This window comes from Dasypus novemcinctus, chromosome 13 (assembly GCF_030445035.2).
Source record: "Dasypus novemcinctus isolate mDasNov1 chromosome 13, mDasNov1.1.hap2, whole genome shotgun sequence".
NCBI classification, from domain to species: Eukaryota; Metazoa; Chordata; class Mammalia; order Cingulata; family Dasypodidae; genus Dasypus; species Dasypus novemcinctus.
This window is the reverse complement of record NC_080685.1, coordinates 90,745,612-90,771,788: the sequence shown is the minus strand read 5'-3', so window position 1 is coordinate 90,771,788 and position 26,177 is coordinate 90,745,612. Positions and strand designations below refer to the sequence as shown.

The following is a 26,177-nucleotide window of genomic DNA, read 5'->3' as shown; positions in this document are numbered from 1 at the left end:
GCTCCTTGCCAACTGAGAACACGGCACAATGGCACCGCGATGGAAGGCTCTAGCCGGCACCGAGCACCACCCACAGGGAAAGGACTTCCCGCTCAAAGTAAGGTTCCGGACCCCAGCAGTGCCCCGCCGCCAACAGCCTTCCTCCCGATCCTCTTCCCGGTCTCCGCTCGCGTCCTTCACGAGTGTGGAGAGCGGCCCGGGTGGGCGGGACTCCGCCGACACCGCCCCCCACGCCGAGGGGAGGAGGCGGCCGCGCGAGCCAACGGGGGCCGGCCGCTGCCGCGCAGCCCGCGAGCCCGCCAATGGGCCCGGGAGGCGGTCCGGCCCGAGCTTTTATAACCACTCGGGATGCGGCGCCTCGGGAAGACTGTGTGTTCCGGGTCCCCGCACGCGCGATGTACGCCGGCTTCTAGCCTTCCCGGCGCTGCCGCGTCCCCTTCCGCCGGCGCGTTCCTGCCGCTCACCATGGAGTCCTTGCCCTTCCCCCGGAGCCAGGGCGCGGCTTCCGCGGCCGCCACCGCCGGGCTCGCCCGGCCCCTGGCCGACGGGCTCATCAAGTCGCCCAAGCCTCTGATGAAGAAGCAGGCGGTGAAGCGGCACCACCACAAGCACAACCTGCGGCACCGCTACGAGTTCCTGGAGACCCTCGGCAAGGGCACCTACGGGAAGGTGAAGAAGGCGCGGGAGAGCTCGGGGCGCTTGGTGAGTGCGGCCCCCCCAGCCAAGCGCAGGGGCGGGCCGGGGGCTAGCGCGCGGCCCGGGGGGTTGCCAGCGTTCAGTCTTCAGCACGCTGAGGTCGTGGGCGCCGGGGTTGGGGGCCGTGCATCGCGGAGGACTTAGGCAGACAGTGGTCGTTTACCTGAGACGCTCGACAGCCCCCCGGCAGCATGTGCCGATTGCCAAGTAAGTGTAGCGTCTCCTGGGCGTGCAGTGCTCGGAAGCGGAAGTGTCCTGTCCTGGGATGCAGAAAGCTCCCTAGCGAAAATGGGACTTAACCTGAATTTCTTCGGAACAGACTTTCCAAGAGTGGAATGCGAAGAGGCAGTGGATGCGCCTGATCTTAGTGCGGTGGATTAATACGCGCGGGTGTGGTTGAATGAACGGGGAGTCCTGCTCCTCACCTTGGTTCAGCCGTCGGGCGGCGCTGCATGTTGTGAAGAGCTGCGCAGGGGGTGGGCGGCTGACACTCGGGACCTCTACAGCTCTAAGAGTGAGTGGAAGTTTCGTTATGGCAGGTTCTTAATGCTGGGAAATGGAATCCAGGTTCTGGTGAAAGGTCCACCGTGCCCCAAGATACCATTGGATTTGGGGCCTTTGGGGAACTTGTCTTGATAATTTGGTGTGTTTGTATGTGCAATAGTGTGTGTGTGTGTGTATATATATATATATTATAATCTGTGTTACCTTGAGCAATTCACTTCATCTCCTTTCTCTCTCAGTTTCCCCTTCTGCAAAAATGCAGGTCACACCCTGCTATGAGGATTGAATGACACCCAGAGCCTGCAATGAAAACTGACACTTAAATCTGAACCTGGAAAGGTCATCCCTGAAAGCATGGCAGGTTTGCCAAAAGTCAGTTAACAGCAGTTCTCAAACTTGAGTTTAATGTGCACAGGACTTACTTGCAGCTTCTTATTTAAAATGGATGTTCTCTGGTTCCATACCCAAACAACTTTATCTTGAAGGTCTGGGATGGGGCCAAAGCAGAATTTAAAGTCTTTGAGGGCAGTTGGTCTAGGGGTTGTTTTATCAAATCCAGTTAGGTGCTGGTTGTGAGGCAAGTGTGTGGATATTGTGGGTGTTGCAAGTGTTAGGGATGCATGTGTGGATGTGTGTAGATTTGTGTACAGATGTGTGTGTATCTCTGTGTGTGCCATGGTTTGCCCTATTGGCTATGGCGGCAGTCGCCTCCCCAGATTGTGTTTGCTTTTGCAGCCAGTAACAGGTTTGAAATTCAAGAAGTCATTTCATTGGTGAAGGAGAGTAGATGCTGGAGAAATGGGGTGGATTATGGCTCCATCAATAGAACCAAGTATGTTTTTCCTGCTAACACCTGGCCCAGTCCCCAGTTGCCCGCTGCCAGGTTACAGCTATTGGGCAATCATGTATTTCCTGGCTTTCCTTTTCTTTCTCTTTCTATAAAAAGTGCGAGAGCCAGGTGAGGCTGCAGGCGTGAGATTGCTGAGCCCAGGCTTGGTCAGGGACTTAACCAGAAAATAGTTGCTTGTGGCTTGCGCTGCTTTTCTCCTGCAGGAGGGAAGCTTAGGTCCTGGGGCCCGGGGTGGCCTGGAAACTGGGGTTGGAGTTCAGAGATTCCTGTCAGGCTTTTGACCCAGGGTCCTACACGTTTGTGTAAAGACACATCTCGCTTGATTCCAGAGTGAGATAAACCAGTTTTCTGGTTTTTTTTAAACCTCAGTGGCTCTAGGCAGGGATTACAGCTCTTATTATATCAGAAGAAAATTTGAACGGTACTCTCTGTCCTCATGCCACTTGCCTGTAGGCAGCCAGGGTCAGACAGCAGGATGTGCCCTGAACCTCCTTGAAACATAGATCCACCTTGTGCTTCTTGCTGGGAACTCGCACGCAGCCTCGCTTCCTCCTGGAGAGCAGCTGCCCTGCTGTGCAAATGGTTTCTCAGTTCTGGAGAACAGTCCTTTCCCCACCTCCACCCGGTCCTTGCCTCTTTTTTTTTTTTTTTTTTTAATCTTTATTTTTTTAATGTTACATTAAAAAAATATGAGGTCTCCATATACCCCCTACACCCCACTCCTTCCCCCATAACAACAACCTCCTCCACCATCATGAGACATTCATTGCATTTGGTAAATACATCTCTGAGCAACGCTGCACCTCATGGTCAATGGTCCACAGCATAGCCCACACTCTCCCACAGTCCACCCAGTGGGCCATGGGAGGACATACAATGTCTGGTAACTGTCCCTGCAGCACCACCCAGGACAACTCCAACCCCCGAAAATGCCCCCACATCACATCTCTTCCTCCCACTCCCTACCCCCAGCAGCCACCATGGCCACTTTCTCCACACCAATGCCACATTTTCTTCGATTACTAATCACAATAGTTTATGAATAGAATATCAGTAAGTCCACTCTAATCCATACTCTTACCTCTTGACCTTCCCTGAAGAGAGATCTGGCTGGGTGCACAGAGCACCCGGCCTGCCCAGGAACTCCTCCCAAATGAGCCTGTTGGTGGAGGCAGATTCGGGAGAAAGCCTGCTGGGTGGCTCCTGTCCCAGTTTTCTCTCCGCCTTCCCAACCTGCCTAGGTCGGATTCTCAGGGGCCAGATGGGATTATCAGGAGGGGAACAGAGGGAGGGGCAGGCAGGCAGACTCAGGGCTGCTCTAGGCGGGCATCAAAGGAAAAACAAATATTTGCTCTGCATCTTCTAGTCTCCCAAGTACATTTCTGGCATCCAAGAGACATTTCCTCCTGTGACTCCTGCCAGCTCCCTTGATCAATCACTCTTCCACCTGCCCCTAAAGAGAAAAATACTCCCTGAAATGGTGGAGTCCACGAAAGCCTTTGGGATGCCCTTATCTCCCAAGGGTATCACGAAGGGCATAAGGGAGGGTGGGCAAGTGGGCAGCGCTCCGGGGTGGGGATGCTTCTGTCTTTCTGATACATTGGTTTGCTATGTGGAATTTCAAAATGTTTTAATATGACTGACATGGTCTAATGGCTTCATTGACAGATGGGAAGGTGATACCCAGAGAGGGACATGACTTATACCATGGCTGGTTAGTGGCATGTCTGCAGTATGTTTGCAACACAGACTCCTACCTTGATGAACTCCAGGCTTTGCGTGACCAAGTACTGAGAGTTCCCTTCAGATGAGCCTGGACTTGCCTCTGAGTGCTTTGTCATTCCAGTAGCTCCTGCTGCCTTTCCCAGTGCTCCAGGCAGTCCTTAGGGTGGAAGGAGTCACTGGGAACCAACCCCCACCCCTATACACACTGAGTTTGTTGAGGGACCTGGGATGGGTGAACTATACTCTACATTCCTGGTTTTTATCTTGTCTGAAAGACTGCTTAGCTCAAAGTCAGTCTGCAAGGGTTCAGATCCTAGTTCTTTTGCTTACCAGCTGTGGACCTCAGTTTCCTCATCTGGAAAATGGGGCTAATAATAATTCCTACCTCATGGGGTTCTCGTAGGATTAAATATGTGTAAAGATAATTACGTGTGAAGTGCTTAGCCCAGTATCAGGCACATTCGGTATTATTATCCCAGCAAGGCTGACTTTGATCAGATCCTATCCTCCCTCTCCTACAGAGGGCCCCCATCCTGGGGGCAGTCCTGCCCTGAGCAAGACAATGAATTGCACTTAGCCCCCTTAAGTCAATCCATATTGGTCTCTGCTTTGTTCAAAGTCCTAGTCTCTCCCTTGGCCCCAGCTCCAGAGAAAGGCTCGCCCTGGCCAGAGCTGGCTCCTACCTGGCCGGCTGCAGGACCCTGTCCTCTCAACTCTTCTTGCACCTGCCTGCCCAGCAGCAGGGAGAGAGGCTCTGGCTGCAGGCAACTCTTGTCCTTGGGCTCTGGCCAAACCACACAAGAAAGCTGGGAAGGGGAGCTCTTTGTCCAGAAATCTGGCTGAATGGACTGGAGAGTAGCAGGGAGTGGGTGGGCACAGTATAGGGCTTAGGCATGACGCCTGGTTCTCAGCAGGGCTTGGTGGGATGGCTGTCTCCCCTCCCACCACCACCCATCCCCATTCTGCCCAGCCCAACCTCGTCTAGCCCAGCCCAGCCTCTCCTATTATCTAAGTGGGTCACCCTCCACCTTCTTGCCCCACTTCCCAGGCAGCAGCTGCCCTGTGAAAGGCCAGAGAGAAGTCTAGGATCTTGGCTCCAAACCCAGGCAGTGGCTAAGACCAGAGGTGCCCAGCTTGCACCCTCTCCCCAGGCACCTGGAACCAGTGTCTCTGGATCTTCCTTTTCTGCCCTCCTCTCCTGAATCCAGATCATTCCCGATCTGAGTTCCTGAGAGGGCAGTAGTATTTACCAAATGAGTCCAGCACCCACCTTTCCTAGGGTGTTGGTGAAAGAGCGGGCATGTGTGTATTTGTAAGTGGGGTGGGGATAGCTGGTGGAGCTGCACAGCCTGGCCCAAGGCAAGACCGGAGGCATTCTCTTCTCTAGGGTGGGAGGAGGGGAACTGGAGGCAGGGCAGGGCCTCTGCAAGGAACTTTTGTTTTCTGGTTTGGCTCCATCTTGGCTCCTGACATTGCCTGTGATGTGCCGGGGGCTTTGGAAGAGTCAGCGCACCATTCTGGACTTCAGTGTTTGCCATTTGCAAAATGGGATAGGGGATTTGGCCCCGCTGCCTTTCCAATATGCAGGGTCACGGGACAAGAAAATCGCCGGGGTGATTTCAACAAGTCCCTGACAACAATCCTTGGCTCATGCCCTCCTGGCATAGTAGCAGGTGACCCCTTTCTGAAGAAGCTCCACAGAGAATGCTAGAGTTTGGACAGGAGCTTAGAAACCCTGACGTACAAATTTGTGAAAGGCTCCTTTCTTTCTGACCTTTGCTCAGACCTTTTTCTCTGCATGGAATGTCCAGTGGCCCTCTCTACCCCCACCCTTTGACTTGGCAAACCCCTTAAGACCTCAAAGTTTTCTCCCCGGGATGGTGTCCCCTCCTCCCCTTGGGGAAAGAAAGTTCACCCACTGCTCATGGAGTCCCTGCGCAGGTAGGACTTTCACTGTCTCTTCCCTCACACTAGACTGGGATGGATTTTACTACCAGTCCTCCCACTGCACTGAGGACGTTGGGGTGGGCATTGGCCAATTTTTATGAATCCCCAGCACCCTAACACAGCACCAGATGCATAGCAGGTATTCAGCAGCTGTTTGGAGAATAGATGACCTTTCATTTTTCTGATAGGAAGTTCAAACCTAGCCAGGTCAGTCAATTGGATAATTTCAGGGACTTGTCTTGAGTTGCACAGCTTGATGGGGTTCAATAAGAATCAGAGACCTGGACTCTTGGCACCCACTCCATCCATCCAGTTTTCTCAGTCATGGCATCATCACTGGGGCTGGGATTCCTTCTGGATAGGGTGACCATAGAATGTATTGTCCAAACCTGGCTACTTTGGAGTATAAGAGGCACTAATGATTATTATTAAATATTTTCTATAATAATATGAACCAGGACTGTCAGGGCATGCGGTCATCTTACCTTTGGGTGATCCATTCAACAATTTGACCCTCTTCCTTGGCTCCAGTCAGTTTACTTTTCTTCTAGAGAATGATTGTCCACTCTCTAGCAGATGAGAACAAAGGTGCCTCAAAATTAGTCCTCATAACCGAGGCTGACTTTTCACCATGTCTGGGAAGAAGGGGAGACAATTTTATCTGGGCACTAGTTACAGCAGTTGTCAGCCTAGTGATTTAACCAATGAATATTTATTTGTGATTTAGGGTCACCAGCAAACAGTTGTTGACCTCTTTCTGTATGCTGAGCTGCCTAGTCCTGAGCTCTTGCCCTATCTTGTTGACTTTGACAGGCTGGTTAGCAGGTAGCTGGGGCTGGGATTGGCCAGGAGGCGTGGCCCACCAAGGGAGTAATGCACCACCCTTCTGGGCTGCCACCTGCTGTCTCCAGCCTGTGACCTAATGTGACTGACTTGACGGGTCCTTGGCCTAGGCCTCTGAGGCCAGAGATGAATTTGCAGGAGGATGGAACTGTCGTTGAGGATTACCAATTATGATGTAGAATCACAGGCTCTCAGAGTTGAAAGAAAGGGATGTCAGTGTTTCACTTATGCACCCAGTACCCATGCAGGGACTCCTCCTGCCACCCCTAAGACACCTTTAATTCTCTAGCAACCTCATTTATTTTAGGCCTGTGTTCCTTAGAACCCTGCCCCCTTGACTTGCTATGATTTCTCTAACTGTTGTACTTGCTTGTGGGTACACAAATTGTACTTCCAGGATGTATCTAGTTTTTGCAAGTGATTGTACCTCTCAAATATTTTTGATTGTTTAAAAATGGGATTGATGTCTGTTTATGCTTTCTTTTTATCTATTAATATAATTTGTATGGCCCTTTATCTCTGAAAATCTCTTAGACTTCATCCATCATCTGATTTTAAAAACAGAATTTTAGAGAGGAAGGAACTAGTGAAGGGGTGTGTGTCGGTGCAGTAGAGGCAGGCTGTAGGCAGGGGCCTGTGCGGGAGTGAGGCTCCAGGTTGAATCGAAGTTGGACGAGGATTCAAGCCCCCTACCCAATTCCAAGCCCAGGGGTTTCTCGGTTTAGCTCGTGGAGGAGAGGCATGGTTTGGAGCAGAAGGGGGGCTGTGAAGAGGGAGGGCGTGCTGCCCTGCCCCCTGCAGCTGCAGCCTGGGCCTCTCCAGCATCTCGGGCTGGAGGCTCCATGGTGACCGTCCCTCCCGCCTGCATTGTCCTCCCTGCTTTGCTCGGGGAGGACCCGAGAGCTGGGCCTCCGTGCTTTCACAGATGCAGCTCCAGGGGAGGAGCGGGGTGGAGGGCACGCCATCCCTGGCCTGTTGCCGGGGTGACGGGGCCAGGGGCATTGTGAGCAGCTCCTCTTACGGGATTAAGGCTGTTCCGCATTCTTGTCTGATGGGGGAACATAGGCCGGCCGGGTCCACTGTCCTTGCCAGCCAGAAGCCATTGTCTGCCTCCAGCACCCTGTGAAAGGGTGGATTAGAGGCCCCTCCCCTCGGGCAGTGGTTTCCTTTTCTCTGTCTCCCTTTGAATCGGAGGCGAGGCTGACCCTCCAGGGAAACTGAATGAGGAGCTGTTTACCTCGGTCTGCGTCTTCTGATTTCTCCTACCTGACTGTCTCCCGGGAAGAGGAAGTCCTGTTTCCCTTGCTGTCCTTGGACCGACTTAGGAACCGACAGCCCTGTGACACTCTCCTCTGCCCCTTCTCAGCACCTGGTTCCAACATTGCAGGCTCTGAGGGCCCCATGGCATTTGCACGCCTCACAGAATCTGAGCAGGAAAGCGCCTCAGGCATCTTTATTTTGCAGAAAAGAAAACCAAGGCTCGGAGAGGGGTAGGGCTTGCCCACACCGGCAGGGGCAGGGCCTGGGTGAGAGCCCCTGGCCCTGCTGCTGTTCTCCCCTGTCTGGATCTTGCCCCATCTCCCTTGCCCACCTGCCGGTCCGTTCTCCAGGAGCTGCCCCCTGAGCACAGGGTTGCCGAGAGAGGGACGGAGACGCCTCAGTCTCCGAGAGGGTTGCCTGGACCGCGTTCCCCTTGCTCTCGCCTCTCTCCGCCCTTCCTGAACCTACCACGTGGTACAGCCAGAAGGTTTAATCCTTACGTGGTGCTTTTCATCTTACCTGATTAAGATGACAAAGTCCTGAGAACTCTGTCTCCGTTGTTTATCACTGGGGAGGGACATTCTTGATCCAGACTGAGGACGCTGGTTGTTTACAGTAAGTTTGGGTGCTGTGGTGGGAAAGCACCAGACCCAGACTCAGATGCCAACACCCTCACCCCAGCATGTGCCCCTGAGGAACTTGTGTCCTTGAGCCGGTCCCGTCACCTCTCTGGGTCCCAGTTTCCACATGTGTAAATGGTGGCGATGTCTTCCCCCTGCCTTCCTGTCAGGCTGTGAGGGCTGATTCATGAACTAATTCAAGAAATGGTTTTATTCAGTGCCCACTGTGTCCAGGCACTGCACCTGGCACTGGGGATCCCGTGTGAGCACAGCAAGCCCAGTTCTTGTCCTCATGGTGCAGGAGAAACATCGCGCATGGTAAATTGCTTCACAAATCACAAAGCATCCGCCACAGCGGTGCAGCTTGTTACCCCCTGTTCACCTGTGGGTCTGAATAAGGAGGCGTTGGCCCTCCCTGTGGGAGCTGCTCCCAAGCAGCGGGAGAACCTTCTCTAGGGACGGGGCTCTCCAGCCTCCCTGCCCCCTGTCCTCACGAAGGATGGAGTGGCTGCTCTGGGGGCACCCTGCGGCCTTCGTAGCGGTGGCAGGTAGACCGGCAGTGTCCTCGGGGGTACTTTCCCTGCCAGGCCTTTCGCCTCACGTGCCTGTCTCCTCGGCTTTCAGGTGGCCATCAAGTCCATCCGGAAAGACAGAATCAAAGACGAGCAAGACCTGATGCACATTCGGCGGGAGATTGAGATCATGTCTTCGCTCAACCACCCTCACATCATCGCCATCCACGAAGGTACCGCGGCGGGCGCCGGGAGCTGGGCATCGGAGGTCTGCGCGGGCAGGGGGCAGGCAGAGCAGACGGCGGAACAAACGGAGAAGGGCTGGGCCGGAGAGCTGGGCAGAACGCTGGATTTGAAGCCCAGCTGTGTGACTCCGGGCCACTAGTCTAACTTCACCCCTGGGCCCCAGTTCCTCATTTGTAAAACAGGATACTCACATCCTACGTCACTGAGTGGTTGCAAAAATACAATTACATACCGTCACTGAGGTCACTGAGCACTCAGATCACGGGAGGCTCTCAGTGTTTAGGCTTTTGTTGTTCTTATTAGGTTTTCCCCTACTTGAACCCTGCCTGCCTGGCCCAGTGAGCTCCTTAGCAGTCCCAGCAGCCGTTAGACTTAGGTGGACATGCACCTGTCTCAGGTGTGTGGGTGCTGATCCTCTCCATAGTCCTCTGAGCTAGGCCTCCAGGCGTCCTACCCAGACAAGAATGTGAACAAGAGAGGGCGAAGGGGCAGAGAGGCAGCACCTCCCACATGCACCTGTCTGCTTCAAGCCTTTATATATTGTCAGTTAAATGTGACGCAGTGGACAGCAGTAACAGCAGCAGGAGGGAGGGAAGGGAGCTGTGGCTTTGTCCTCTTTCTGAATATCACTGGTGGGAAGGAATAGGGAAGCCCCCCTCTCAGGTTCTTTTCACAGAGCCACTGACGTGGCCCTGTGGCCTGAGCCCTGTCCCATGAGGTGCCCAGGCAAGTGTCTGAGAAGGCTAATTGTATCTCTGTATTTCCCGCAGGGGAGAGTGGGCAGATGACAGGGTGTTGGCGAAGCCAGACTGAGCCCGGTGATTGGGCAGTGTGTGTGTGTGAATTCTCGCCCACACCCATGTCTTCAGCTGGGTGTGGGAACCGAGCTTTGCAGTTCAGGATGTGGCTTCTCCTGCAGCTTCAGGGTCAGCAGAGAGAGAATATCACCGTTACTGTGTGTCTGGCAGGGCTCCCCCAGATCCATCCCCATCCTGCTGCAGACTCAAGGAGTACAGGTCCTGTCCTAGGAGCTGACCTCTCACCCAGTGCTCCCCAGAATGTTCCCTGGCTGACTCTTGACCCCTGATCTCAGGGCACAAAGGTTGCATTGACATGGGCAGGGCCAGCCAGGTGGCCTCCATGGAGCGGGGCCTTGGTCATGTTGTGAAGGAAGGAAAGCCTGGTCCCCCGGGCCTCGTATCCCGTTGCCTGGAGCTGGGGTTCCTCTTGGGAGAAGCCTCCTCCCTCAGTCCTTCTCAGAGGCTGGACCACAGCTGAGTAAGCCCAACTCATAGGACCCATTTGACACAAAAATGTAAGGCCATGGACGTACTTGTTCTGACACCTACCCAGCCGAGGGGCCAGGTTGGTAAACCAGCTCCTCCTCACTTTTCCAGGTGACTGCAGCCAGGGCAAGAAGGCGCCCAAGGCAGCTGGGGCAGGCTGACAGCCAGGAACCAGGGCAATCAGTTGATTACCAAATGCTTATTGATCACTTCTGTGTACAAGGATCCTCTGGAAGGGGAGACAGTGATGACGAGGGTGATTCATATCTCAGCACTCCATGGCACTTCATAGTTTATAAACCACCTTCGTATACTTTATCCCTCTTCTGATTCTCAAGGCAGGCATTATTATTGACATTAGTTTTCAAATTGATGGATGGGACACTGATAATAAATATAATTGTAGGTGCCATTTCCTGAGTGTTTGGTGCTATGCCAGTTTGCTCAGCCAGGCTCAGAGCTGTCACTGACTTTTACCTATTTCTTACCCCAGCCCTGTGAGGTTGCCATGATTATCCCACTCTTCCACTGAGGAAACTGAGGCACAATGGTTGAATAACTTGCCTGTGGCCACTTAGCTATAAGTGATGGGGCCAGGATGCAAACTCCAAAGCTGCCTTTTTACTGACACATCTAGAAGAGATTCGCTCAGAGTTGGAAGTCAAAAAGTTCTGAATTCTGAACCAAAGAAGCTAGCCTTTCATTATCATTCAATGATGTCTGTGTCTTCCTGGGAGTTTGCAGGGTAATTTTAAGAATCCCCAAAAGCCTGAAATTCCAAGAGGGACTCAGGGGCAGTTCCCTTGGCCTCAACTTGTTGCTCCCGGAAGGTGATGAGAACCTTAAAAATCCTCCCATCCTTCTGTGCCGCCCACCCCCCCACCCCTGCCCCCTTAGCAGGCATTCCTGGAGGGTGTCCTGTCTGGTTTGGGGCCAGGGAGAAGTATGTGAGCCCCGGTGGGGAGCAGTGCCCTCGGGAAGGGCCTGACCTCCCCGCCTTGTCCTGTGCAGTGTTTGAGAGCAGCAGCAAGATTGTGATCGTCATGGAGTACGCCAGCCGCGGCGACCTGTACGACTACATCAGCGAGCGGCCACGGCTCAGCGAGCGCGAGGCCCGGCATTTCTTCCGGCAGATCATCTCGGCCGTGTACTACTGCCACCAAGTGAGCAACCTGCCGGCCCTGCCCTGTTCCAGGGGGGTGGTCCTCGGGGCTAATTCGGACCAGAGCGATTCCTTGACTCGTCCAAGATCCCACGGGGAGACGGAAGTGGAGGCAAGGCTAGGTTCTGGATTCCCAGAGAAGGAAGCAGTGGTGTTTCTGGCTTCTCCGCGCATGGAAGGGCCTGTGATTCAGAGGCGATGTGTCAAGAAAGATGGGAATGCCAGCCTACCTGTGCTCACTCGGCTCCCTTTGTGTTGCGCTCACTTTCCAGATGAGGCCCTCATGCCTTTCCCTCCCCTGTGACCTCCCCCAACTCTCTCCCTCCCTCTTTCAGAACGGAGTGGTCCACCGGGATCTCAAGCTGGAGAACATCCTCTTAGATGCCAGTGGAAATATCAAGGTGAAGCCCGCTTCTCGTTTCCAGTTGCTCCCCGACCCTACCCCGGCCTTTCTGTACTATCCCTAGCCATCTCTTAGCCCTTAGGGGTTCTAGAAGAAGTTGAGCAAAGCTCAGATATTTATACATTGGTACTTCTTACATTGGCTCAGGTATCATTCATCCTAGCTCCTCATTTTATGAATAGAAAATAGAGGCCTCCAAGATGAGAGGTAACTTGCACAAGACCTCACAACCAGTAAGGGACTTCGCCACAGTCTTCTGACTCCACCAGTGCTTGTCTTCGCAGTATGTCCCCCTTTAACATCACAAGGCTGACAGTGTTACAGAGCCAGGCTCAGCTTTTGCTCACAGCCTTGGGACTGGGCAGGGAGAGGGCCACAGCCTGAGTTCTCCCCACCTGTGTATACACACACTTGCATGCAAACACAAACGGAGGCACACTTTGATCTGCTGCAATTAGGCAGCCCTTTGGCATCTTTCCCCACAGACCAAGCACTCCAGCCCCAGCTTCCTGCTTCCTCCAGCTGCTGTATTCCCATGCCTAAGTAGCTAAATTTAGGTCAGGAGAAGTTCATGCTGATGGACTTAACTCAGATCTCAGGGCTGGAAGTGGGGGGAAAGAGAGCAAGCACTGGCCAGGGGCCTAAGCAGAGAGATCAGCCGCTGACTCTGCACCCTGACCTTCCTTAGAATCTTCCTGAACCCAGGACAGTCTCTGCTCCAGTGGCGCCTGACCCATGCATGCCCTGGCACCGAGCTCATTCCCTTTACCCAGCCAATTCCCGGAGCAGGTGGGGCTCTCTTTGAAGCTGACCAGAGGGAGGGACACCAGAGCCAATAAACCCAGATAACTGGGGCAGGCACTGAACTTTCCCATCTCTACCAATCATCTGCCTCTTTATGGGCTTAGAGGGCAACTGCTTGATAAGAGGCCAATAAAACCATAAACTCAGGAGCCAGCCAGCCTTTCATAAATAACCTCTCCCCACCCTGGGCACAATTAACCATTTGATGGGGCGAAGGGGCCAGGAGCAACAGGGCATCAACCTCAGCCAGTCAGAGGATCGCTGGGGAAAAAGTCTCTCCAAGAACTGAGTAGATGGGGTTGGGGCCTCTCAGACCCTCAGTCTCAGGTGGCTCAGGGAATCCTGTGAGAAGATTCCTCCTCTAGCCTTGTCTTTCTTTGCACTCACACTTGCTTCTCAGCTGTATCCAACTGGCCCTAGGTTCCTGCCACCAAGGCCTGCCCAGGTGTGGGCAGAGAGATGAGCCCCTGGCTAGGAAGGGCAGCCAAAGCCTTGCTTGCTTCATCAGCGGTGGGCTCACTGCTTTGCAGGCTGCGGCAATGGCATGAGAAGTTGGCTCCTTCCTTTCACCAGGTAGACCCTCCTTTCAGTAAGTGGCCACTGAGCCTCATTCATGGGTCTCACCTGTGCAGGAGGTGCAGGACCAGGAGTGGGGGTAAGGAGGGGCAGAAAGAGGTCAGCACAGGGAGTGTGCCTTCTGACTACAGTGAGCCATCAGAAAGAGTATAGGACTTCACAGAAGAGGAGGAGGTCTCAGGGCAAGGGTCCCAGGGGCAGCAGGCCTCATAGGATCAGGAGGATGTGCAGAGGCTGGAGAATACATCCCAGGGGGTGGAGTGCAGGATGACAAAGGGGCTGGGGGCCCCCATAGAGCCCTGCCTACGGAGTTCCTCTTTGATACAGCTTTCTTTGGGCTCTTTCTTCCTGGGCCTGTGTGGGGCTGGGGCCCGCACTGGACACTGGGTTGTTCTAGAGCAGAGCTTCTTAGCAAGGGGTCCATGGGCTTGAATCGAAACTCAGGAAAGCATTCTTGTGGGGATGTGTTGCTGCAGGTGTGGTTTATTTATTAAATAATACACAGTATAGTGTCAACTTAGTAAAGGATCTGTGGAACAGAAGAGGTTAAGAACTCTCGTTCTGGAGTCTGGAGAGGAGTGTGACCCTTGCCTGTGTTTCTCGTAATCCTGCAGATCGCTGACTTTGGCCTCTCCAACCTCTACCACAAAGACAAGTTCCTGCAGACATTCTGTGGGAGTCCCCTCTACGCCTCCCCCGAGATCGTCAATGGGAAGCCCTACATGGGCCCAGAGGTATGCGTCTGCCCTCCTTAGTCACGTACTGTGAGGTACATGAGCTGCTTTTCTAGTTATTCCCCTTCTCAAAGCCGAAAACTCAGGCCCCTCAAAGTACTGACTTATCTCTCTCCAGGAGTGGAAAGCTGGAACTAGAACGTGGGTCTCCAGACTCCCAGTCCAGTTCTTTGCCTCCTCCACCCTCCTAGTTCCCTTACCTTTCCTGGCACCAAAGCCACCTTCCCTGGAATGATCTAGAAGTGGTAGCAGCCATAACCACCCATTCGGGCCCAGAAGGGATGAGCAGGCTACCCCTCTTATGTGGCTACCTGCCCCATATCTCCCTGAGAACCTCAGTCCCTCCTCAGTGCCATCCCCTTTGCTCCTGGGTCCTAGAGGACTGGCCTCCAAGATCTCCACCGTGTTTCCTTTCCTCTCTGGTGCTGAGCATCCTTACTGATGCTGCCTTCCCCCCTCAGGTGGACAGCTGGTCCCTGGGTGTTCTCCTCTACATCCTGGTCCATGGCACCATGCCCTTTGACGGGCAGGACCACAAGACACTGGTGAAGCAGATCAGTGATGGGGCCTACCGGGAGACACCCAAGCCGTCTGGTGAGTGGGAGGTGGGGTGTCTCAGCCAGGCCACGGTCCCGGGGGGCGGTGGTGAGCGGGCGCCCCTCCCCGGGCCTCGCCCCCACCTGTGGGCCGGCCTCGCGGAGGGGAATGGAATGGAGATGTGAACCCCTAGCAGTGAGCTAAATGGAGGCTTAAGGAAACTAAAGCAAAAAGGGCAACAGCCCGTCTTGACCCACTGTAGATAAATGTCCCTTTCACCTCGCCCCCTACTGTCATCTCACTGCCTTGGGGGTCTGTGACCTCAGAGGAAAGAGGGGGTGTCTTTTCCTTCCTTTATGGGTAGATTTGACTCTATTTGGGAAGAGCTTCCTAAGAGCTAACTCAGATCTCCTTTGTGACAATTGTCTCATTTTCTGTTGTTTATGTCTTTTCATGACCACAGGAAGAACGGTCTGCAAGAGCCTTGGTTTTCCCTGTGACATAGTCCCTATTCTCAGAGGGTTACATTTCAGTGAAGAGACAGATACACTAACGTACAAACAAGGGCTAAGGAAGGAGTCATAAGCTCAGGGGATAGTGGGACGGAAGAGGAAATTGGTGGAGTCGGTCCAAGAAAGCTGGAGACTGGGGGAGCCAGCTTGGAACATGGCCTGCAGGGAGAGCTGGGTGGGAATGGACATCCCTGACACAGGAGCCACGTCTTCGCTCAAGTGGGAGTACGCCCATGAGAGAGGGACTTGGGGGCTGCCAGCCTGAGGCCCCTGCCTTTTGTCTTCCAGATGCCTGTGGCCTGATCCGGTGGCTGTTAATGGTGAACCCCACCCGCCGGGCCACTCTGGAGGATGTGGCAAGCCATTGGTGGGTCAACTGGGGCTACGCCACCCGAGTGGGAGAGCAGGAGGCCCTGCACGAGAGCGGGCACCCCGGCGGCGACTCTGCCCGGGCCTCGGTGGCCGACTGGCTCCGGCGTTCCTCCCGCCCCCTCCTGGAGAACGGGGCCAAGGTCCGCAGCTTCTTCAAGCAGCATGCACCCGGAGCGGGAAGCTCTGCCCCGGGCCTGGAGCAGCAGCATTCGCTCAAGAAGTCCCGCAAGGAGAACGACATGGCCCAGTCCCTCCAGGGGGACCCGGCTGAGGACACCGCCCCCCGCCCTGCCAAGGGCATCCTCAAGTTGCCAAAGAGCATTCTCAAAAAGAAGGCACCAGTCTCCTCGGAGGAGGCGAAGGAGGACCCCTGCGAGCTGAGCCCCGTCCTGGTGAGCCCCGGGCAGGCTGCCCCCCTGCTTCCCAAGAAGGGCATCCTCAAGAAGTCGCAGCAGCGGGAGTCGGGCTACTACTCCTCTCCTGAACCCAGTGAGTCTGGGGAGCTCCTGGATGCTGGTGACGTGTTTGTGAACAGTGACCCCATGGAGCAGAAGCCCCCCCAAGCCTCAGGGCAGCTCCTGCATCTCAAGGGCATCCTCAAACACAACGGCAAGTTCTCCCACACAGCCTCGGAGTGCCCAGGCCCCGCCACCTTTGGCTCCCTGGACGAACTGTCCTCGTCACGCCCCATGACCCAGGCCGGCTGTCCCTCTGGGGCCGTGAGTGAGGAAAGTATCCTGTCCTCTGAGTCCTTCGACCAGCTGGACTTGCCGAAAAGGTTGCCGGATCCCCCTTTGCGGGGCTGTGTGTCTGTGAACAATCTCCTGGGACTTGAGGAGCCCTCCTCGGAGGGCCCCGGGAGCCGGCTGAGGCGCTGGTGGCGGGACCCGCCTAGGAGATAGCTGCTTCCCCTGATGGACTGCCAGGAGCTAACAGAGGTCTGCTGACAGGCACGGGGCCTGCTCCAGCTCAGCTGAGGGTAGGGGAGTTGCCCACTTGGAACAGGCGCTGAGATATGCGGCTGCCTGCACCCCAAAGGGAGAATGCCTCCAAGGACCAGCATCCACGCCCAGAGAGCTGAGACCGTTTGCCGTTGCACCCCGGGAAGGGCTAGATGGGAAGTGGGCAAGTAAAGTGTGTTGAGTGTCCAGTGTACTCAGCCCTGTCAATCTCAGAAGATAATGCTGGGAAAAGGATGGAGCAGTGGAGGAGACTGGGAGGGCCCAGGGCGGAGTCCAGTTGCCTGCTTCTTGCCCAGTAGGGCTGCTGGGTTCTGGAAAGTGCTCTCCATAGCGCCCATCCCTTCATTGCAATGAGTAAGTTTTGCTTGTGGGGCCGACCAAGGCCAGCCCTTCCTTCTTCTTTCCGTGCAAAGTGAGGTGGGCAGTCTTCACATACACATTCCCATCCCTGCCAACCACTGAACTAGAACTTGAAGGTACCTGGACCTTTCCCCACATCCTGGGAGTGATGTCCTGGGCTCAGCCCTTCCTTATTTATCCTAGGAGTAAGAGATCACAACGGTTTCCTCAAAGGTTCCCCACCCCCCTTCCCCATCCTCCAAAACTGGCCCAGGCCTCTTGGGGCGCTGCTACCAGACTAAAGACTTGAAAAGGCTCAGGCTGCTGCTACATGGACTTCATCTCCTGGGGCCCAGCCTCTCCTGGACCCCACCCAGGACCTCAAAGAACTTCTGCCTCCAAGCTATTCCTGATCCTGAGAATAGGCATCCTTATTTATTTTTATGGCCTCCGCTCTGTGTTTTTTGTTTTCAATGTGAATGCTACAGGGAAGTCGGGGAAGTCCACTTTGACAGGGAAGTTTTGTGTACAGAGAGAGATTTTTGCAGTGATTTCCCCCACTGATCATGGAGGGGGGATGGGGATCTTTTACAAATCCACAGGTCCCATCCCAGGGCCTGGGTGTGGGGCTGTGGCCCCCTCTTCTCCTGTGGCCAGAAAGAACCTCTCCATTAAAAACAGAATGGTGACTGGAAAACAGCCTCTGTGATTCTGTTTGGGGTGGGGATGGAGGGGCAAGTCTTTGAGCTTTCTCTTATCAACCCCGCCCCCGCGCAGTTGTGGGGAAGGAAATAGAGAAACTGCCCACAAAAAAACCCACAAAAGCCTGAGCTCCCAAAGGCTCCTCCCCACCTCTGTCTGCAGTTCTGACCTGGACCAATTAAGCAGACTGGTGGTGGGAAAGGCCCGGGCCCAGGGTGGCGATTGTTCTTCCTTCAGTTCTAAAGCCCAGCCCCCACCCTTCTCTCCCCTCCCCCGTCCAGCTCTGCCCCCTGCTGCTTGAAGATGCCTTTATTCAACCGTTCCAAAGAAATCCCCTTTCCTCCAGTGCCGGGCAGCTTCTCCCCGCCTCCGCCAGACTCCTTCAGGAAGCAAAGAATGCCTGGAATGCCCCCTCCCCAAAAGCCATCTCCCTCAGCCCCCTGCAGAGCTTTCCCCCCTGCAGCGGCTGGGTTGAGAAATTCCCAGGCTCCGGGATGAAAGGGAGGACAAGGACAAAGTGCAGGCAGGCCACGGACTGGCTCCGGCTTCGAGCTCCCTCCACCCGCTATCGTCTTGTGGTGTTCGCTGGCCCCCAGCATCTCCACTCCGTGGCCAGCTCCAGCTCCCCGCTCCAGGGCACACCTGCCCTCCGGCACCTGGGGAGGGTGGGGGATAGGTGAGGGTGGCCTGGCAGGTCAGACCAACAAGAAATTGCTTAGGCTACAAGTGGGGCATTTAGAGCTGAAGGCTCTGAGGGCCCACTGAGTGCTGGACTTCCAGCCTGGACTCGGTATACACAGGAGAAACTCAGGGGAGAGTCTTGACCCTCAACAAGCATAGAGTTTAGCTCTGGAGATTCGCTATGCTTATTCTTTCAGCTCATGAATCTGAGCCCTACTGTGTGCTAACCTCTGGAAGGTGGAGGGAATTGCTATATCCCCAGTGCAACAAAGATCTTAGCCTCTATGAGGTGACAGACTGGAAGGCGAGATAGTAAGCATATGAATAAGTAAAATTCAATAGAGAAGCTGTTAATTGTCACTTCAGATAATATTCAAAGGGAATTTGATTGAGAGAAAAAGAATTGCGAAGTTGGAGATAATAAAGGCTACCAAAAAATTTACTAATCAAAGGGACGTCCATGTATCAAGGCCTTAGTATCCGGCACTTTGTATATATGATCTCATTCGATGCTTACAACAGCCTTGTTACTTTGGTGCTATTTTATCATTCTTTTTTTACAGAAGAAGAAATCAAGACTCAGACACATCAAATAACTTGCCTAACCAGTAAGTGGGAAAATCAGATTGGGTTTGGAAAAGTTGGATGAAAGATTAAATGAAAGGAACTACAAATATTTATTGAGCGTCTACACATGCCAGGCTCTTTTCCAGGCACCCAGAATATAGCAATTCCCTCTGCCTGAAATGCTCTCCCCTCAGTTCTATAAGGCCCAAGAGGGAGAAGGGAAAGAAGAGGATAAGTAGGAGTAGGGAGAAGTTGGGGTATGGGGGTGTAGAGGGAGAGGCAGTCACAGTGGAGGGAGGACCTGTACCTAATAAAAATCCAGGAGGGAAGCGGATGTGGCTCAAGCAATTGAGCCCCCACCTACCACATGGGAGGTCCAGGTTCAGTTCCCAGTGTCTCCTGGAGAAGACAAGCAAGACAGTGAGCTGGCATGGCTAGCTGATGCAACAAGGAGACACAAAAAGAAAAACACAATGACAGACAATGCAGGGAGCAGAAGTGGCTCAAACAATTGAGTGTCTCCCACATGGAATTTCCCAGGTTCAGTTCCCAGTGCCTCCTAAAGAGAAGATGAGCAGACACAGAGAGCAGACACCAAGTGCAAATAACAAGGAGGGGTGGGTAGGAATAAATAAATAGAATAAACCTTTAAAAAAAAAAAAGAAACCAGGCAGCAGGATGTGGAATGGGGAGGGAGAGAGAGACCCCAGCCCCTGTACCTCTTTGCTATCAGAGAAGTTTCAGCAGGGGATGGGGGCATGGAATTTCAGGAAAGGAGAGGGAACAGGAAATGCGAGGTCTTGAGATATTTGCCCGTAACATGGGGTCAGTTTGTTTAACTTTTTCAAAGCCTGGGGTTGGGAGGGTGAGAGTGAGGTGTGGCATTAGCCACCAGCTTGCCCGTCCTGCTGGGGAGGAAGTTTCTGGGTGGGAAAAGAATATCTAATATTCTCGGCCCCTCAGAGACCTAGACATGGGGCTCGGGGCCTCTGGCTGCATGGCCCTTCTCCTCACCTGCCAGGAGGCTTCATACCAAAATCATTCCAGAAAGGCGGCTCAGAGAGATGACGCTGGAGCCCTTAGGAATATTTAGTGCCACATCACTGCTTCCGGAATGTGAAGAACTCAGACAACAAACGTGGGCCACTTTGGCAAACAGGAAAGGGCCTTCTGAAAACTTTTTTAAATGAAATGTCTTGGCTGGAGTCCTCTCCCCACTCTCAGCCCTTTCCTGGGGAAAGTCCAGGCTGTCCCTGAGTGGAAATCCCCTCACTGGGGTGGTACCGGGGCCCCTCTCCACAGGGACAGGGGACCCCCAGTGGCCAGTTAGCCCACCCCACCTCGTGGTGGGATAAAGTGAAGGGGAAATGATGTATGGAAGCAGCATCCCCTGCAAAGCAGGGCCTCTTCAGCCTGCCTAGAGCTTCACATCCAGCTCTGAGTCAGAATCGGGGTAGTCGCTGGCAGCCAGGCAGGTCCTGAGCACCAGGATGGACCCAAGACAAGGATATGCTGAAGAGCCCGGCTGTTTTTCAACAAGAGAAAAGATGACCAGTTGGCGGGGGGGGGGTGGACATAATAGATGATGAGGTGGTCTTGTGGAAGAGGACAGATATTTGCTTGTGGCTCAGAATAGAACTAATGCCAGTGGGCAGGCTACCAAGAGGCAGGATTCAGCTTGCTAAGGCAATCATCTACACAGTGTGATCATTCACTCATTCATTCACTGAGTATTTATTTTTACAAAGTGCCTACAGTAGATACTGTTTAGCTCTTGGGATACATTCATGAACAAAATGGACAAAAATCTCTACCCTCATGGGGCTTCCATTCTAGTGGAAGAAGACAGGCAACACAATAAATAAGATAAATAGATGATATAGTATATTAAGAGGTCATATGTATTGGGAAAGTGAGGGATGGCAGGGACAAGGAATGAAATTTTACACAGGGACATTAATTTTCCCAATTTCTTCTGTAAAATGAGAATCATCGAAAGAGTACCAAACTGGGAAACGGACTTGGCCCAGTGGTTAGGGCGTCCGTCTACCACATGGGAGGTCCGCGGTTCAAACCCCGGGCCTCCTTGACCCGTGTGGAGCTGGCCCATGCGCAGAGCTGATGTGCGCAAGGAGTGCCATGCCACACAGGGGTGTCCCCCGCGTAGGGGAGCCCAGCACGCAAGGAGTGCGCCCGTAAGGAGAGCCGCCCAGCGTGAGAGAAAGTGCAGCCTGCCCAGGAATGGCGCCACCCACACTTCCTGTGCCGCTGACGACAACAGAAGCGGACAAAGAAACAAGACGCAGCAAATAGACACAGAGAACAGACAACCAGGGGCGGGGGGGGGGATTAAATAAATAAATCTTAAAAAAAAAAACTTATTTAAAAAAAAATAAAAGAGTACCAAACTAGGGAAGCGGATTTGGCTCAACGGATAGAGCATCCACCTACTACATGGGAGGTCCAAGGTTCAAACCCAGGGCCTCTTGACCCGTGTGGAGCTGGCCCATGCGCAGTGCTATGTGTGCAAGGAGTGCCGTGCCACACAGGGGTGTCCCCGCGTAGGGGAGCCCCACGCACAAGGAGTGCACCCCGTAAGGAGAGCCACCCAGTGTGAAAAAAGTGCAGTCTGCTCAGGAATGACTCGGCACACACGGAGAGCTGACGCAACAAGATGACGCAACAAAAAGAGACACAGATTCCAGGTGCCACTGACAAGAATACAAGCGGACACAGAAAAAGACACAGTGAATGGACACAGAGAGCAGACAACGGGGGGTGGGGGGGGCGGGGTAGGCTGTGGGCAGGGAAGGGGAGAGAAATAAAAAATAAATAAAAATCTTAAAAAAAAAAAAGAGTACCAAACTTACAAGCTATTGAGAGTATTGAGATAATACAAGAAAAAAGCCTGATACAGAAGCACTTAATAAATAGTAGCCACTATTGCATCTTCCAAGGTGCAGTTCATCTTTCCCTCCTCTAAACTCACCTTGAACATTATCTGAAGTGGCAATTAACGACTCCTCTACTGAATTTATCACGGAGAAGGTGACGTTTGCGCAAAGAGCTGAAGGAGGGGAAGGAGTGTTCTAGGCTGGCACAGCCAACACAAAGACCTTAAGGCAGGAGCAGGCTAGGCAAGTTTGAGGACCAGCTAGTGAGGCGGGCAGAGAGAGTTCTAGCACATGGGGTCAGGAGCGGTCATGGCCAAGGGGGAGGTACAAGCTGCAGGGGCTATTGTAGGGGTTAGGGCTTTTCTTCTGTGTGAAATGGGGAGTTCTGGGAAGTTTTGTGCCCAGGAATGACATAATCTGACTCATGTTTTGCCTTTAACTCCTCTAGCGGTTATTGAGAGTAGTCTGTAGGGGGTCAGGTTGGAAGCCAGGCGACCTAGGAGGAGGTCTCTGCAGCAATCCTGGAGAGAGATGATGGGGGCTTGGGCTGGAGTCCAGGAGTAGCAGGAAGACATGACAAGGAGTCAGATTCCAACCTATTTTGAAAGTAGAGCTAATGGGCTTTCTTGGAGCATGAGAAGAGGAATACAAGAGAAAGAGGAGTCAGGGACCACACTGCAAGTTCTGACCTGAAGGACAGAGCATCCATCAGCTGAGACCTGAGATGGGGAAAGCTGGCAGGTGGAGAAGATGTGGAGGGAAGCTCAGGAGCCTTTAGGCCTCCCAGTGGAGAGGGTGAGAGGCAGCTGATAGAAGGAATCTGCACTGCCTTTTGGGAAGGAGATTTGGATTGGAGGTAGAGATTTGGAAGTTGCTAGGAGTCTCTACATTGGGTGGAAAATCAGACTAGATGGCCTCTGCTGTTACTTCCTTCTGCAAAGATTCTAGGATGTTTTTGAATAGGAATGCAGTTACTTCCAAAGCTGATCAATTGCTTGTGAAAGCTGGCTGATATGGTAGTGGAGGGGTATGCTGGGGGAGGCAGGCGGTGCTGAGCTGGGGAGGCATGTTTTGCTTTGTTGGGGTTGGCTTTTCCTCCCAGTAAAGATGAGAGGACAGGGCTGTGGACTTGGCCCAGTGGTTAGGGCGTCCGCCTACCACATGGGAGGTCCACGGTTCAAACCCAAGGCCTCCTTGACTCGTGTGGGGCTGGCCCATGTGCAGCGCTGATGCACGCAAGGAGTGCCGTGCCACGCAGGGGTGTTCCCCCGTAGGGGAGCCCCACGAGCAAGGAGTGTGCCCCGTAAGGAGAGCCACCCAGCGTGAAAGAAAGTGCAGCCTGCCCAGGAATGGCGCCTCCCACATGGAGAGCTGATACAACAAGATGACACAGCAAAAAGAAACACAGATTCCCGTGCTGCTGACTACAACAGAGGCGGACAAAGAAGACGCAGCAAATAGACACAGAGAACAGACAACCGGGGTGGGGCGGGGGAAGGGGAGAGAAATAAATAAATCTTAAAAAAATAAATAAAGATGAGATGAGAGGACTTCTCTTAGAGATGGGAGGGGAAAGACAGGGAGAAATGGCCTTCATATTGTTTAACTTTATTAATTTCCCTCTCTGTAAAATGAGAGGGTTGTACTAAAAGACTTTTCAAGGACCTCCAGCTCTGAAACTCCATCACTGAGCATCCCTGGGGATCAAAGGTTTTCCCAGTTTCAATAAGAATGTTAAAAATGTCATCTTTGGGCCAAGGCTCAGCCTCTGATTTTTGCCCCTGCAGAGGGCATGCAATTGCTTTATAGAGTCCTGGCTGGTAGAACAAGGTGGTTCTGAATTCAGGGTCCTGGGTGGCTTCCTGGTCCTTGGAGCTGAACTTCTCACCATGGGCTTCAGAACGTCATTGCTTTCAGTCCGTGCACACAGCCAGCTGGGGGCCCGGGAATCTGCATTTTAGTAAGCATTGCTGGCAGCTCTGATCCCACTGAAGCTTGAGAATCCATTTCTAAGGAGCTGCTGTCTGGAAGGAATTCCACACCACTGAGCAGGCAGCTTCTCTCAGATATAAACCATTCTCTCCTCATTCTGCCTCCTTTTTGCTCTAAATTCCTCCCTCACTGGCTCTTTGCAAAGGAATGTCCCATCCACTTCCCTTGTCTCTCTTCAGCCTCCAAAGCCCCTTTCAAAGCTAATCCCACCTTCTCGACTTCACCCTTTCCCCTCTCCAGGGGCATTTAGGTTAAAGTGGGGGATGAGTCATTCATCCTAGGGTTGGGGGAAGGGGCTTCAAGTCCATAAATGGGCAAAAACAAAGTCTCTAGGGAAGAGTTCATCTATTTCCCTCCTCCTCCCCCAGAGGAATTCCCCAGAGAAGAGGAAAGAGTCTGGGACTGGCTTTGACTAGATGGAATCCTAGAAATAGCAGAGTTTATAGGAGATAACTTCAGTTCTGACTCATCTTCCCTGATAAACAGACCCTGCCCGCCAGGATTTTCCCAGACAAAGCGGCCCAGACCCGACTTCCGGGTGGAAGTAATGAGCTATGCCTTTGGAATTCAAGGCCCAGCCAGCACCACCCCCTCCCCCTGTCCTGTCCTCCTTACCATTCTCTCCCCGTGATGGGGATGAGAGTCCCAGGCTCACTGACCTGGGCTCTGGACTGGGATCGCTCGCGGCTGCGGCAGGCAACCTTGGCCACATGCCCCACTGGGGAGCTGGGGAGGGTCCCCGGGCTGGACTTGAACCACCCTCCTGGCCTGCAGGGTCAGTCCTCCTCCTCACCTGCTGCCATCGCTGCTGCATCCCTGGCTAGTCGCAGCTTCGTGCTCTCAGCACATCGGCCCCTGGCGGGGATCCCCTCTCTGCTAAGAGACCCCTGGCTTGCTCTGCCTCCCAGCCCAGGGCCCGGCTCTCCGTGAGTGGAAAAGGCAGGAGAGAGGTAGAGCAATGCCACTGGGCCTCACGTGGTCGCTGAGCTTACCCAGGACTTCACAGTGCAGGTCTGGCCTTCACTTAGCTGCTCGGATCTGTCGTGGGACCTCTGGGGCCACACTTGGTGGTCGTGCCCAGGATACCCATCCCCAGGGCAGCTCTGGAGGGCACCTCCCTCCCACATCTGGCGCCACAGAGACAACCTCCGCCTTCTTTCTTCAGGCAGAATACACTGCAGTTACTTTGAAGGTCACGTTCACAGTCCAATCGTGCCAGTCACGCTGGCGTGAGGATTAAATGAGATAGCATGTGAATATGCTTTGTAAGCTGTAAATGCCTGAGATGAACCTAAGGACTGAGAGCAGGAACTCCGTAAAAGTTTAATAAAGGGCCTCCACCTGCCTTTCTGGTCCCAGCCCCTCGTAAAGGAGCGTCTGATTGTTAAATCAGTGAAAACTCACCCCCTAATAAACCTAGCAACATTTATTAAACCTCACTGTTACCGGAGTCGGTGTCTAGGTTCTTGGCTTCGTCTGAGAAAGAATTCAAGGATGAGCAACTGATTAATCAGGCAAGCAAAGAATTTATTGGAGGGTAAAGCAAGAGAAAGAAAGTACACCCTCAGAGTTGAGGGCAGGCATTCTCAAGGGAGAGACATGCTGAGTTCTGCTCTGAGGTCCCTGTCTCATGGGAGGTACAGTACTCCAGGGTCTGCGCTGATTGGCACATTTGAGACTAAGCAAGGGTCATCTATTGGGTGGTTTGAATTGCTTAGGGACGTGGGGTTGCTGTCCAGGGGTGATTGACTTCCGGCTGCTGACCACAGGCTCTGCAGGGCATGTTGCCTGGCGGGGACTGGCCTCCGGTCACTGTCCACTAGACATGAGGTACCCTGAAAGGGGGAGTGGGGGGGTGAGGGTGGAGCCCCTTCCCTCTTTTCCCCATGTAATGAGGCTGCCAGCTGCCTTCTGGTTACGCAGCGGCCGGGTCGATGTGCTGTGAGCGGCGGGGCATGTGCTCGTAAGCTGCACCTTCCCAACTTGCTGTGTGGGTCAGGAGGCTGATCTGAGCTAGCAGGCCATCGCCTTGGCCTGTGGTAGCGAGCAGACCATTGCCTCAGTTTCTGTGTGTGTGGCTTATCAGGTTTCCTGCCCCCTTCCTCCTTAGGTCCCCATTCTATCCTGCCTACCGTTGTTCTAGGTGCCATGGAAAACACAGACGCTCCAAAGGCCATGGTCCCCTCTCTCAAAATAGCTGAAGCTATAAATTAACACCTACAGGATGATGACTGAGTGTGCTAAGGGTGTGGGTCTGCAACAGAAAAGATGTAATAAGATGCTCGAGTCCCATCGGACTTGGTTGTACTAGGACCACTCATGGAGGTGGGATGGACTGGTTTTTTTTAGTCCCTACTCTTTGCCGGTCTCCCCTCCCCCATTGCTCAGTAACTGTATAAGCCCCTTGAAAATATGGGTTCTGGGAGCCTACGTCCTGGGGAAGGCCTTACT

The 26,177-nt window shown here is 53.6% G+C and overlaps 1 protein-coding gene across 1 annotated transcript; it reads left to right on the top strand.

Annotated features, from left to right (window-relative positions):
• The first annotated feature begins 317 nt into the window (after positions 1 to 317).
• NUAK2 (NUAK family kinase 2) lies at positions 318 to 17,587 on the top strand. The gene is made up of 7 exons (XM_004464751.3): positions 318 to 702; positions 9,070 to 9,190; positions 11,501 to 11,652; positions 11,987 to 12,052; positions 14,049 to 14,168; positions 14,630 to 14,762; positions 15,506 to 17,587. Exons 1-7 carry the CDS (start codon positions 349 to 351, stop codon positions 16,489 to 16,491), a joined length of 1,932 nt encoding a protein of 643 aa, XP_004464808.2. The 5' UTR covers positions 318 to 348; the 3' UTR covers positions 16,492 to 17,587.
• The last annotated feature ends 8,590 nt before the right edge of the window (positions 17,588 to 26,177 follow it).

Bases quoted from the DNA above. Each gene is read 5' to 3' on its own strand.
- NUAK2 (XM_004464751.3), top strand. From the start codon at position 349: ATGCGGCGCCTCGGGAAGACTGTGTGTTCCGGGTCCCCGCACGCGCGA. The intron at 12,053-14,048 runs GTGAAGCCCGCT...GTAATCCTGCAG, and splicing joins ATGCCAGTGGAAATATCAAG to ATCGCTGACTTTGGCCTCTC. The intron at 14,169-14,629 runs GTATGCGTCTGC...TTCCCCCCTCAG, and splicing joins AGCCCTACATGGGCCCAGAG to GTGGACAGCTGGTCCCTGGG.